Genomic DNA, 13,997 nt, shown 5'->3' on the forward strand with positions numbered 1-13,997 from the left:
TGCCCCCCACCTACTTATAAGACCATAGATTGGCCCCCGAGAGCTTCCACCTGAGCCAGTCCTCAATGGCAACTTCCCAATGGTGAAAAAGGGAGTTAAAAAGCACCCTACGACACCCACTACATAACTTCTCCCTACCACCAGCCCTCTACCTACTAGTCCCCCTTGTGCCCATGCTCCCTTCACTTTTAAGACCCCTATTTGCACCTCTACTATTAGGTCCTTCTTGGTTACTCCCTTACATCCTTTCCCTTCTCCCACCCTCCCATCTTTAACGCACCCACCCGTTACAAGTTGCCAAATGCCATGTCCACCCAAAGGACACTAGCAAACTAGCATCCACCGTGCATGATGATGATGATGTTTCTATATCTGATGACTCAAATACTGATATGACCCCTTCAATCGGACATCACTCATACCACCCCCTGTTCTATTGCGTCTACAGCACACAATCATGGATCGGTCACTAGAACCAGTAGTTTATATGATTCCAAGTCTTATTTGGAATTGCAGAGCACTTAAAAATCTTCTCACCTAGTCACACCTCATCACACTTATCATAAGCATAAACAAAGAATAGTTGTACTAATTGAAGCTATGATAACCTCAAACAATATCCATTTCTTATCAAGGAAATTCAGAATGGATCATGCCTATTGTCTCTTTGAAGGCCTATAAATATCCAAGTTGGTAACTCCAAATTCGGGGTTTTAATGCTGTTGTTTTGATTCAGACTTAAACAACAATACTGATGCAAATTTTCCACTTAAATACTCTATAATAAATAAAGGGCAAGTAAAGGGTCGATTTGCAGAGAGGCAGAAATTTAACTTCGGAATTTTTCTGGAGATGGAAATGAAGGAAGTGATTTTAGATATGAGAAATATAATTTCTGGTATTTTATAATTTTTAATCAATATATATAATTTTTATGACTTAAAGTGAAGCATAAATATTAAAGAAAATTACTCAAAATATTTGATACTAAATTTCCTAATTTTAGTTAACACCAGAAATCAAAAATAAATATTTTTAGAATTTTATGGGATTTAATTTACACCAAAAACCACTAGAAATATTAAAAACGAGAGTGAGAGTTTTTTTCAAATTTTTTAAATGCTAAAGTCACTAGAATTTGATTAGATTAATTTTAGGGATTTTTACTTTTTTGGAATTTTTTAAATGCAAAAAATATTTTTTTAATTTTTCCTATTTTTTAAAATTTTTAAATGCCAAAAAATGTAAAAATTACCTTTTATGGCGATCACCGACGACGGCAGCGGTGACAGGCGATGGCGCTGGATTTGTTTTGGGCCTTTGGGTCGGCAGGCCCAGTCTGGTTTGTGTAGGCTAACCTAGTGGGTCGGCCCAATTGGGACTAGCTCAATTACATCAGAACATAGCCGACTTGGTTAAGTCTTGCACAGGGCACTCCTTTGCCTAGTGGTTGTGCGTGCTGCCTGTGTGCGGACCGGCGGCAATGATGAGGGGAAATTTTCAGGTTTTGAAGGGATAAAAATTGATTTTTAAATGAAAATTTTTTTAGGATTCAAAATGGGAAATGATGGAGGATCTAGAGAAAGAGAAATGGATTTTAGAGAGAGACAAGAACCGATCAAGTGAGAAAATGTCAAAATGAGAAGATAGACTGAGAAAATGAAGAAAGGGTGTAGGAGTTTGAGTGGGAATTTGGAAGTGTAAATAAAGGAGATCTTTTATGAAATTTTGAGGGAATAAACTAGGATATGTATGAAGGTAAAGAGAGAAAGATTCAATTCTACAGACATAAAGTAAGGAAAATGAGTGTTTAGAGTGAGAAAGTGATCGTTTTGAAGGGGAATTAGATAGATAATGATGGGAAAATGGAAATCTAGATTCCTAAAAACTCAATGCAAGTCTGATGAGCCCTCTATGTTTCCTCTCACAAGTCTGTGTCCTTATATTTTGCCAGGATCAGGTGTTTTTCAATGCAAACAAGAGAAGAGATTGAATGAAAACTTCAACAACCTTACATTAAGCAGGTCGAACAACTTGGATTCTAAAAATGCCTTGTCCTGCTGGCCAGCTACTTGCTATAGCACATCCATAATGAGGGGAAATGAGGGAGTAAAGAGTATTTATACCTGAAAAGATAATTAAAATATACCCCTTTGGCTATTTTCTATGATCCTTTCTTGTCATTTTGCCTGTTTTTCTCCATGGATTGAGAGCTTCCCCTTGTGATCTTCAGCTTCTTTCTTTGTAAGGCTTTTTAGAGCCCAATTAGCAGGTCAGTTAGTAGCCCATCTCCCTCAGAATTCTCCTTGATCCACAACACCACTTGATCTTTTCAAGCCCCTTTGTAGAAACACTAAGCTCCCAAGAATTCTCCAATTCCTTATGAATTGTATCTTCTCATTCTGGTAAATTTCTATACATTTGAACTATAAAATACTTATCAGTAATCAAACTGCTTGACTTCAGATAATTCAAGGAAGTTAGTCAAAAATAACTATAATGTGTGAGAATTGGAATTTATAGATAATTCATAAATATTTAGTTAATTCAAATAATAACATGATAAATTCCAAATTAATAATACCAAAATCATCTAAAATTTATGTAAATACCCATGCATTCATCATGTTATCATCGTCATTCATGAAAAACTTAAATATACATTTTGACATAGAAATTAATATCCCTCTAAATATAATGTCAAAAAAATCTAAAATATATAATATAACATAGAAATTGTTTTCCTTACAAATATGATGTTGAAAAATTCCATAAAATATCAAAAAACCTAAAAGTAATGATATAATTTTAAATATGTATTTAATTGAATGAATCTTAATAACACATATATAATGATTTTAGTGCAAATGTGCATGGAAAATTATAATATTAATATTAATATTATAATCTGCATTAGTTGAGACATCACAATTAAGGAATGAAATGATCATGGATATGATTTTATACATGGGGATGTGGTCATACCATTTTGTTTATCTCTTACCGTGAGATAACTCAATAAGAAACCAACTAAACTGTTTATTTATGTTTCAATAAGAAACCGATTCTCTACAGACTAATCACTTATGATATATTTGATGACATATTCATTGTTAATAGACAATAAATTTTCAATTTTCTCAATCATTATGCTTTTTTGGGAATTTTGGGCCTAAATCAACATGCTCTAAATTCGACTGCACAGTAGTATATGAAATCTAATATGTATTTTAAAACCAAAAACATCATATTTGCACAGATCAAATCTGTGGTTTCTTGATTCAGCAAGTTCACCCCTTCAGATGTCCAGCAAAGACATATCCACTCGATCTTCGGAGCATTGGATATTATCTTCTTCTACAAACTTTTCTGCTACTGATATGGTTTCCATCTAGTTTCCACTAGAAGCATCACTTTGGGAAGAAGAAGAGAAAGGGGGACACAAACTGACTCTCATGGGTATCAAATGAGGGTGATCCCTCTATTTATACTATTTGAGAAAATTTTCATCTGAGCCGTGAGGAAATTTCATCAAAGCCCCGTCCTCAAGAACAATTAATAAAATTCCATGAACTTAGAGTATATCTACCAACGTCCAAAAACCTTGTGCATGTGACTCTCTAGGCCTATATATCAATGTAATGTAGTTAATAACTTCAATGGCCTAATCATATTTATTTTTATGACATTATTAATCATATCACCTGCATATTAATCAATCAAAGATCGAGTTCATATTAATTAATCAAAGATCGAGTTACCTCTACTGATTACTTATGTTGGCGAACCATGGGGTGACAAGCTACACCTCATGTTGTAGAAGATACAAAGGAGTATATCATCTCTGTCATCAAACTTTTTCCATGATAAAAATCATCAAAGAACACCTTCTCCAATATTTCTGCTACCCTAGACAAGGATTTAACTGCATCATCTTTCTTGATCTAATATCCTCCAATGTTGACGGTAGATTATCGGTTATCATTTATGTATAATTTGTTGGACACACAAGACTCACGAATAATTTTGGGTATACTTAGTTATCAAAACCTAATCTGCTATTCAGTAAGTAATAATGGTGATCATTTGAGAATGTCTTCTCTAATATCCCTAATAACCTGTCCAGAGATTTAATTACCCTTCTTCCTCAAGTCACTCTCTTCTTATACCAAGGTGGACAATCTACTCTTGATCTCTCAATTGTCATATTATAATCCCATGGTTAGAGAGTCATGTGTTATAGTCAAAACATGGTCATCCATTCCATTTAGACTTGCATAAATTCATAACCACTCTCTCCCATAACTTGTAATATTGGATGCTCAAATGAATATTATTTGCAGATATACCCACTTCCTATTGCATAACATAATATTGGATATTCAAATAATATTATTTTTAATATACCCACTTTCTGTATCCATACCCACTTCCTATTGCATAACATAATATTGGAATTGTCCGTTCGGTTTCTTCAAAAGATTTTCAAATTGTTGTGTTCAAACGGAAAAGGCCGCCACAATCTTCGATTTGAAGATCTCTTCCGATTTTCAGGGTGGCGTCAGCGATCGCGCGATCTCTTCTTGTTCCGATCACTCCACTTCTGCTGTTCAGGTTAAATTTACTACAGTTATGAGTATTGCTGCAGCGCCTGCCCCGATGCCAGGAAGAGAGCTTTCCAATCCGCCATCTGATGGAATTTCCAATCTTCGGTTCTCCAACCATAGCGATCTTCTTCTCGTTTCTTCTTGGGACAAGGTAGATCACAGCCTTTAGTGATTTTTTGTTTTTTTGTCTGTTCTTAGTTAGGGCTTGGTTCTTCTTTGTTGGTTGACTGATTCTTTATTCTCGTGCTGGTGGTTGATTAGAAAGTCCGGCTTTATGATGCGAGCGCTAATAGCCTGAAAGGAGAATTCATGCACGGAGGACCTGTGCTCGATTGCTGTTTTCATGACGACACTTCCGGGTTCAGTGCGTGTGCGGATCATCTTGTTCGAAGGTAGGCGAGATTAATTGGTTGTTTAAGGGTTGGAAATGATCTGATCATTCGCAGGGCTTATACATTCCTATCAATAATTTTGATCGATTTGAGTACTTGACTGCACTAATAAAAGTGGAAGCACTTTTTTTATACCACCAAACTGGTGTTTCAACCTTCTGAGAAGTTTGCTTTACTTTATCACTGAAGAAATGGTTGTCTTGAAAAAAAAAATAGTGTTGAATTTCGATTTGATGAGAAAATTATCTTCGTGCACTTTATTGCTGCGGTTTTTTTTGGCTGACATTCTAACTATTTTGTTACATCAATGATGGAGAAAACATGGTCACATGTCAAATTTTCATCTGATCCAGAAAATCATTGTTTGTGAGATAGATGAAATGTTTTGGGCTGTTCTGAGGCAGTAAAGCTTAAACTTATCTATTTTTGTATTTACGGCCACTGGGTTTCGGCTTTCATAAAAGGTGTACTTTGAGTGTTCAGAATCAATCTTTCATTTGAATCTTAAGCGAAGAGTTATGCATTAATTTTTTTAAAAAATCTATTATTACGTGTTGCATATCCTTTTGACACGATGATTAGACATTAACTCGTGTCATTTCTGTTTGAAATTTTCAGATACGTTTTCAGTACCGGAAAGGAGGATGTGTTGGGAAAGCATGGAGCTCCTGTCCGTTGTGTGGAATACTCTTATGCCACAGGTTTCTATTGACTTGATATTTTTGGCGCTTGGTCTTTCACTTTAAATATTTTTGTAGTATTCATAAATCATCGAAGTGGATTTTTTAGTCGTGGTCTTTTGTGAAGAAATTAAAACTTTCCTATTCTCGTGGAGACCGCACATTCAAATGAGGTGGAAGGATTGCAATTGTATAGCTCTGATCGAAGATAATAATCACATAAATTACTGAAATCTCTATAAGATTTCTTTTTTCACTTTATTTTTGGGGTCAAGTTGACAATTTTCCTTTAACTATAGCAATTTAATTTATGAAACATAAATAAAAACCTTTCCCATTTTTATGGAGGTCTTTTTTTCTCTTCTTCAAATCTCTACGCTTGAACTGTAAACTAATGTAATAAAATTTAGGTGAGTAAAATTCAACTTCACAAAGATTTGTCGATGGAACCGTCTAAAGGCTCCAAAGGGGGAGAAGAAGTGGAATTCGAGTTTGAAGAAATTAAAATGGCTACTATTTCATTAAAATAAGGGTATTTATAGAAGGATAAATTGAGCTGAAGATCAGTGGCCCAATACTGTGTTTAGCACGTGAGGACCACATGCTGCACCATAACAAGATCAGTCTCAAGTTTTCTCATTTTTTGCTGGAGTCCTATGCTGGAGATTGTAAACTTATCGACTTGAACAACAAACCAATGAAATTATAACTAGAGGAGTGTTATTTATTCATGTCAGATGAACAGTTCATGTTCCATCCATGATGACCAAATCGCATCTTTGACTTTCACTAGACATGGTTGATCTGTTCTGTTCGTTTGAAACGAACAAAAAACTCGCACAAAAAAGAACCGCACTGGGCCTTGTTCTTTGTTCTGTTCTTTTTTTTTTCAAAACGAACAAAATTTGCACATTCGCACAAAACTAGAACAAAATTCGCATAAAGCGAACAAAAGAACCGCACACGGGTCTGTGCGATGTTCTGTTCGAATTCGATTTTGTTCTGCTCGAAAAATCAAACAGAACGAACAATTCGCACAAATTCGCACAAAAAAAAACAGAGCGACCACGTCTAACTTTCACTTATCTATCTGAAATTCATTTTTCTCGTCAATCCAAATTTTGGCTACTCTCTATTTTTCTTTCACTTTTGGGCAAGCGATAGTAAATGCTCCAGCAATGTTGGTCTCTTTGATTTTTTTATGGTCATCATTTTTTTTATGTTTGAGCATGAATCATTATTCACATGTATTGATTCAGTTATTTGTTCCAATGATTGAAGGTCAAGTAATCACTGGTAGCTGGGACAAAACTTTGAAATGCTGGGACCCAAGAGGAGCTAACGGGCCGGATCAAACACTTGTTGGGTCCTATCCCCAGCCTGAGCGTGTTTATTCCGTCTCTTTAGTCGGGCACCGACTGGTGGTTGCCACCGCCGGCAGGCACGTGAACGTCTACGACCTACGCAATATGTCTCAGCCAGAACAGAGAAGAGAATCCTCCTTGAAGTACCAGACCAGATGCGTCAGATGTTATCCCAATGGAACCGGTGGGGCTTCTACTTATAGCATGTTTCTGTCAAAACGTTGACCCCTTATCGGCCAGATCATGATCGAGAACTGAGTTGGTCGATCTGATCGGGAAGGCAATTTGACGACCAATGGCCCATTAACTCAACAGGTGACCCTGATGTTATCATGTGGGTCGATCTGACCAATCGAATAGGATTGTTTACTCAAGATTGGCCCGGATGTAATCTTTTGTGCCAATTGGGCCGATCTAACCAATCAGATAGGCCCGTTGACTCAACAGATAGACGGGCCAAATTGGTCGATTTGATCAATCAAGTAGGCCCATTAACGCAACAGATTGACCCAGATTTAATCATGTGGGCCAACCTGTTGAGTTAATGAACCGATCCAATCGGTCAGTTTGGTCGATTGATTGTCCAAAGCCCCTTCTTGATTGGATCAGCTGGTTTGTTCCAATTGACTTGGCTGATCTGATTGTAATCACATTGGGTTGATCTTGAAGAACAACATCCTGTTTAAGGAGGAAAAACAGTGCCCTTGCTTTAAGCTGTAGCTTTTAGCACACTTAGTGAGTGCTGGAATCAAACAGTTGAACTGTTGGTTGATTGACTTGGCCGATCTGATCACAATCATGTTTGTTTGATTGATTGATCTGTTGGCCGAATTTTGGTTCAATCTATATGGCGGATCCAATTGCAGACCCCTAATTCAATCCTGACTGTTTTCTTCAGGCTTTGCGTTGAGCTCTGTGGAGGGCCGGGTTGCCATGGAATTCTTTGATTTGTCTGAAGCTGGCCAATCTAAGAAGTAGGCGTCGCATTTTTTTCCCTGACTATTGATGATTGTTATTCAAAATTATTTTTATATGTGCATCTTTTTTTGAAGAAATATTTTTTTTTGGTTTTTTAGGTATGCTTTCAAGTGTCACAGAAAATCAGAGGCTGGGAGGGACATTGTGTACCCAGTGAACGCCATGGCCTTTCACCCCATGTTCGTTCTCTCTTGCCTCCATCAATCTAATTTTGTTTCTCTCTCTAGAAATAATTGATTTGTTTCTAAATTTGTCTTTTTTCAGCTACGGGACATTTGCCACTGGCGGATGTGATGGGTATGTGAACGTATGGGATGGCAACAACAAAAAGAGATTATACCAGGTCAGATCGCCATCCATCAATTTCTTTTTTCTAGACATTCCTGGAAATTTTATTTTGATGATCTCATCTAATTTTGGCTCTCTCTCTCTTCCTCACTCTTTCTATTACTATCAAAGCCAAGGAAAATGGACTTTTAGGCTTCAAATTTTAGCCTTTTATTTCTTTTTGCAGTACTCTAAGTACCCAACCAGCATATCGGCGCTGTCCTTCAGCAGAGATGGTGGGCTTTTGGCGGTGGCCTCGAGCTACACCTACGAAGAGGGAGACATCTCGTGAGCAGATCCCCAATCATCTATCTCTCTTAGATCATCATTCATCCATTCCATCTGTCTCTCTAACTTGCTCTCTTTCTCTCTCTAGGCACGAGCCGGATACCATATTTGTGCGAACCGTGAACGAGATGGAGGTGAAGCCCAAGCCCAGGACGTATCCAGCGCCAGCGCCATAGTATGACTTGCTAAGGTGGGCTTCAACTCGCAGCCGATTAACTTTTCTTAATCCTATAATTTTCCTTAATCACTCTGGCAACATCCAGCTTTTCCGCTTTTAATCCTCGTCATTTCCGATTTGGGCTATAATTACAAATTACAGATAACCAGGGAATGACGGTTTCGGTCTTGGTCCAGTCTGTTCTGAGTACAGAAACCGGAACAGAACTTTTGGTGAACCTGTGGACGGTTTCAGTTAATTCAGGTTCTACTGAAGTTCAGTACAAGACAGGGAGCCAAAATTGACCTATAACTCAATATATTTACAAAAATAGATTAATATCTTAGTGCATGGAAAAGAGGAGCAACAGTTATTTCCATGCCTTTGCATTGATGATTTTCTTGAGGAATTCTGCAAAGTTTTGAGTTTCGATAAGCTTACAGATTTTTTTTTCAAAATACATTGAGAAAAAGAGGAATGGTTATCCTGCATGGTATTATCTCCACAAGCCAACCTAATACCTGGAACTAATGATGTGTCAATCCCAGTACTTAATGATGTGATAAAAAATATGCATAATTCCCAAAATTAGATCTTTTACAAAATGGGAAAAAAGGAAAGGTAATTCAACACAATCACAAACTACTGGCCAGGGATAAAAATAATCCACAATTTTCTAGATCCAAAGTTGGGTTTTTATTAAGAGGAGATATCATTGTGCATGACCAGATCAGCATTAGAAACACAAGTCTCTGAGCTTATATAATGTATAAAAGATCTTTCACAAATAAAAGATAAACTTCAAGTTTGCTGCATGAAAAAGGAGGAAAGATGATTCGGCATGATCATGTGGAAATCGGATCGTAGGTTACATGAGCATATAATACAGAAAGAGAGGAGAGAGAAACGATGTCAAGGAGGCATAGTCTACTTCACCGGAGGGAAGGCGAGGCCTGGCCTCCGCCGCCCATTGCGCCCTTCCTCATTGCTTTGGACTGGGCCAAGAGCGCATCGTAGTCCTGATAAACAAAGATTATCACCCATGTGAGATTGGATCAAGATGAAAGACCTGAGGCAGGAAGATATAAAAGAGAGACAGAAAGACAGACAGATGATAAAAATATAGAGAGATATAGAGTTGGAGAAAGGATAGAAAAGAGAGAGGGGGAGCCAGACGGAGAGAAAGCAAGAGAGAGACAGACAAACAGAGAAATAAAGAGTTAGAGAGAGGAGAGAGGCAGGCAGAAAGAGAGGGAGAGGGAGAGGGAGAGGCAGAGAAACAGAAAAAAGAGAGAGAAACAGATAGACAGACAGCGGGACAGAGAAGAGAGGCACGCACAAAGATAGAGAGAGAGAGAGAGAGAGAGAAACAGACAGACAGACAAGAGTGAGAGAGAGAGAGAGAGAAATTGAGGGACAGACAGATAGAGTGAGAGAGAGAGAGAGAGAGGAGAGAGGCTAAAGTGAAGATAGGGATGAGATGGGAAGCAGCAATGGACTGAAATGAATGCATGGTTAACTGAGGATAGGGAAGAGAAGCAGTGATAGAGAAATGAACTGAAACTGATGCAGGGCGGGAGTGGTTGAACTGAAGAAAAGGGAAGATAGAAGAGAGAAGAGAAGAGAAAATGGGCTGAACCAATCAGGCAGCTAAATTGACCAGAGAGAAGAGAGGAGAAAAAAATGAACATGATACATGGGAAGAGAGAGAAATATGAGAGAAAATTGGCTGAAATAGATGCAGAAAGTTGAATTGAAGATACTGAGAGAGAGAGAGAAGAGAAAATGGACCGAGATAAATCCAAAAGAGTGAATCAACGCTAAGAAAGAAACGTTAGAGAGATAAGCGAAGGTGGGAAGAAATTGATGCAGCACGGTGAAATGAAGATGCGAACGAGAGAGATATAAACAGGCGAGGAACTGAAGACAGAGGAGAGAGAGAGAGAGGGATAATAGGTAGAGAGAGCAGAGAAATTAGATGGAAATTGATGCAGGTGGGTAAACGGATAATAAGGAAGCGACAAAGAGGGGGAAAAGAAAACGGGCTGACTTGTAAAGACTTGGAGACTTGAAGAAGAGAAGAGAGAGAGAGATTATATAGATAAACACAGAAGAGAAAATGAAAGGAAATTGCTGCAGGCGGATTAACAGAAGATGTTTAACCGACAAAGAGAAAGGAAAGACCGGGGAACTGAAAATACGGAGAAGAGAGAGAAAGAGATAAAAGTAGAGAGAGAAAGATGGATCACCCGTTTCTCGAAAGCGGCATCACGAGAATCAATAAGCTTGTCGGCAATGCCATAGGCAATGGCTTCCTGCGATTGGAAGTATTTGGGGCGTTGGATGTCCTTGGCGATCTCCTCCTTGGGCTTCCCGATCCCCTTGGCCAACAGCTCAATATAGTAGTCCGTGTTCGCATCCAACTCCTTCGCCTGTTCCACAAAATCCCAGCACATCATGGTATTTGATGATCATCACATGGGTATTTTACATCATGGTTTTTATTAACTCTGAGATGTCATCTGACGGTCCAAAGGTTGTACCTTGATCCACATGTCGATAACTGCCCCGCTGGATTTGTTAACTTTGGGGAGATATAGCTTTGCTGAGATTGCAAAGAAAGAATCACACACCGAAGGATGAGGAAGATAGTATATGACGATTATAGAATGATGGGGATGATGACTATTGAACTACCGATGGATGTGGAATATGGTAGTAGCTGATGATGATCGTGGAGGATGACAACTGGATCACCGATGGGGATGATGATACATGATGATGACAGAATGAAGATGATGATGGAGAGGATGATTACTGGACGCATTAGGCTGCAGAGCACGGAATCCTTTCGTGCCGAGAGATAGAAGCATGGCTGCTTGGCCATACGCCATGCCGCAGTTTACTGTGTAAACTTTGGATTTACAGTACTGAAAGAAAAAGGAACCCATTCGGTTTAAACTTTCAAATATTTCAATCAAGAAAAATAAGTCGAAGAGGAGATCATGCACACTCACAGCGATGGTATCAGCGATCGCATACGCATCAGTTTCCGATCCAACTGTCTCCAGCTTTTCGTTCTGAAAAAGAAAGAAACGAACATAAGCAACAAACCTCTAACCCAGAAAATAACATTCAGAAAAAAAAATCCTATAATACCTGTGTCCCGGAGGAATTGATATAAAGATAGATTGGTTTCGTGGGGTTGTCATAGTCCAACCACATCAATTGTGCAACAAGAAGTTCTGTCACTGCCGGGAGAATCTGCCCAAATCAAGAATGAAGCAATTTAATCGTAAATTATGGTAAATTAGGAAAACCTAACCCTAACAAAAAGAGCTGATCACTCACAGGCATGCCCAGGTAGCAAATTCTGGCATCTAGGAGAAGGGAGGGCAAGTCAGGAGGAGCAGTTCTTGGCCTGCCATAGCCACGAGCTCCTCCTCTGTACATGCTGACACTCATACTATACCTAGAAACTCCATTATCTTGCATGCCTGATTGGCTCCACATCCCTCCATTATCTAGATAATTTCTGGCAGACGAAATTGAACTCTCTGTGACTTTCTCTGATTGCTTGGCAATCAGGCTATCTTCTGTCATGAACATGTCCATCTGTGAGTCGTTCAATCCGTAGAATTGCTTGGGGATGCTCTTGTAGTTCTCCATCACTGAAAATGATTCGAAAAACATACATAAGAAGTTTCTCCACTTTGATTTCAGATCTCTGTTAGAGGAAATGTCAACATGTAAAGGAACGGATCTCATTTTGACATTATAATCAAGGTCCAGACATCGTTTTATGTTTACAAAGAAACAATAAGAGTAATTGGGCAAGCATTCAGCGAGGCACAAAACTTTTCCTCCGTATCATGCAAAAAGAGCTGAAGCAGCGATTCCTCATTTACTTAACAAGTATTCATTTACAAAGAGGCCAAATGATAATTCATCCTCTATTGCGCATTAATTATTCATCCAAAAAGAGATGAATCAGTAGTTCCGCCTCAAATAACCATAACTTATTCAAACAAAAACATGTGAAGCAGTAATCCCGCCACATCAAGAGGAGAGATGCTAATTCCACCTCAATTACGCAACAATAGTTCAACTAAAAAGAGGCGAAACAGCTATTTCCCCCACATCAACGCATCAATAATTCATGTAAAAAGAGGAGAAACGGTAACTACGACCCATCAACGCATCAATCCCCATAAACCCTTTGCTCACAAACACTAAACTTCTTCTCACAAAAACCAAAAGAAATTAGCAGCTGAACAGAATAAAAAAAAAAAAACTGGAAACTCTACAAGAATAAAAGTCAGTCCCGAAAACCCACATCCTTCCTTGAGATTCTCCTCCCGAAACTGCCTGGGAATGTGCTCGAAACCTCCAGAAGACGCCTGGCATCTGAAGATCGCCGTCCCCGGCGAAGAAGCAACAGAGGAGCTTCGCAGACTGAGGGAGCGCCGCGAGAAGGACGTCTGCACGAAGGAGGACGAGCCAGCTCCGACCGCCATGGAGATGTCGCGGATCGATGACGTGAGAGAGACGCATCCACCCGCCATGGTTCTCCTCGCACCTCTTCAAACCCAGGGCTCGCTGCGAATCCCCTCCACAACACTCGTATAATCTATACATATATACCCATTTCAAGAAACTATTGGGCCAACTTCATGGCCCATGAGAAACTATCATCTAGGCCCAAAATATCCCCCCAACCTTTTTATAGTTAGGGTTAGGGAACGGCACCCGTCATCCATCATGTCATATGTCATGGTTACGGTCACGTGAGGGATGACGTGACGGTGGCGATGAAGAAATTAGGGGGCCGAACGGTGACGGTGACGGAAGATGAACTGGGTGTCACGGAGACGCGACGATGATGAAGGGCCTTGGACGAGTGACATGACGGGAAGGCCATCACGGATGACGGTCGTGACGGATTTTTTAAAATGACCAAAAAGGCTTAATAATTTTTAGATTTAAGCTGTTCGACGCCTGAGATTTTGCCATGTGGTGTCGGTAACTCAATTTCTTGGCATTTTTGCAGAAAAGTCCCTACATTAATTCGTGCGCGCAAAAGGATGCCGTCCAAAGAAAATTGGAGATATGCCCCTCCAATTCTCTCTCCTCCGCATGGTTGTTTTTCCCGTCACACGTGACGGTGACGCCATCCGTTGACAGAGATTTGACGGGGACGCCGC

General features: G+C 39.2%; 2 protein-coding genes across 2 annotated transcripts; one reads left to right on the forward strand and one right to left on the reverse strand.

Annotated features, from left to right (window-relative positions):
• Nucleotides 1-4,444: 4,444 nt before the first annotated feature.
• Nucleotides 4,445-8,932, forward strand: LOC144706329 (mitotic checkpoint protein BUB3.1-like). Its single transcript, XM_078579230.1, has 9 exons — nt 4,445-4,758; nt 4,869-4,999; nt 5,618-5,700; nt 6,961-7,227; nt 7,942-8,017; nt 8,120-8,200; nt 8,286-8,364; nt 8,536-8,636; nt 8,725-8,932. The coding sequence occupies exons 1-9, from the start codon at nt 4,633-4,635 to the stop codon at nt 8,810-8,812; spliced, it is 1,032 nt and encodes a 343-aa protein (XP_078435356.1). The 5' UTR covers nt 4,445-4,632; the 3' UTR covers nt 8,813-8,932.
• Nucleotides 8,933-9,529: 597 nt separating this feature from the next.
• CLPR1 (CLP protease proteolytic subunit 1) lies at nt 9,530-13,401 on the reverse strand. Its single transcript, XM_078579229.1, has 8 exons — nt 13,130-13,401; nt 12,145-12,464; nt 11,953-12,057; nt 11,811-11,873; nt 11,612-11,723; nt 11,337-11,398; nt 11,043-11,225; nt 9,530-9,812 (listed from the first exon to the last, which is right to left on the reverse strand). Exons 1-8 carry the CDS (start codon nt 13,356-13,358, stop codon nt 9,726-9,728), a joined length of 1,161 nt encoding a protein of 386 aa, XP_078435355.1. The 5' UTR covers nt 13,359-13,401; the 3' UTR covers nt 9,530-9,725.
• Nucleotides 13,402-13,997: the final 596 nt, after the last annotated feature.

The sequence above is a fragment of the Wolffia australiana genome, chromosome 8 (genome assembly GCF_029677425.1).
Source record: "Wolffia australiana isolate 7733 chromosome 8, ASM2967742v1".
In the NCBI taxonomy this organism is placed as follows: Eukaryota; Viridiplantae; Streptophyta; class Magnoliopsida; order Alismatales; family Araceae; genus Wolffia; species Wolffia australiana.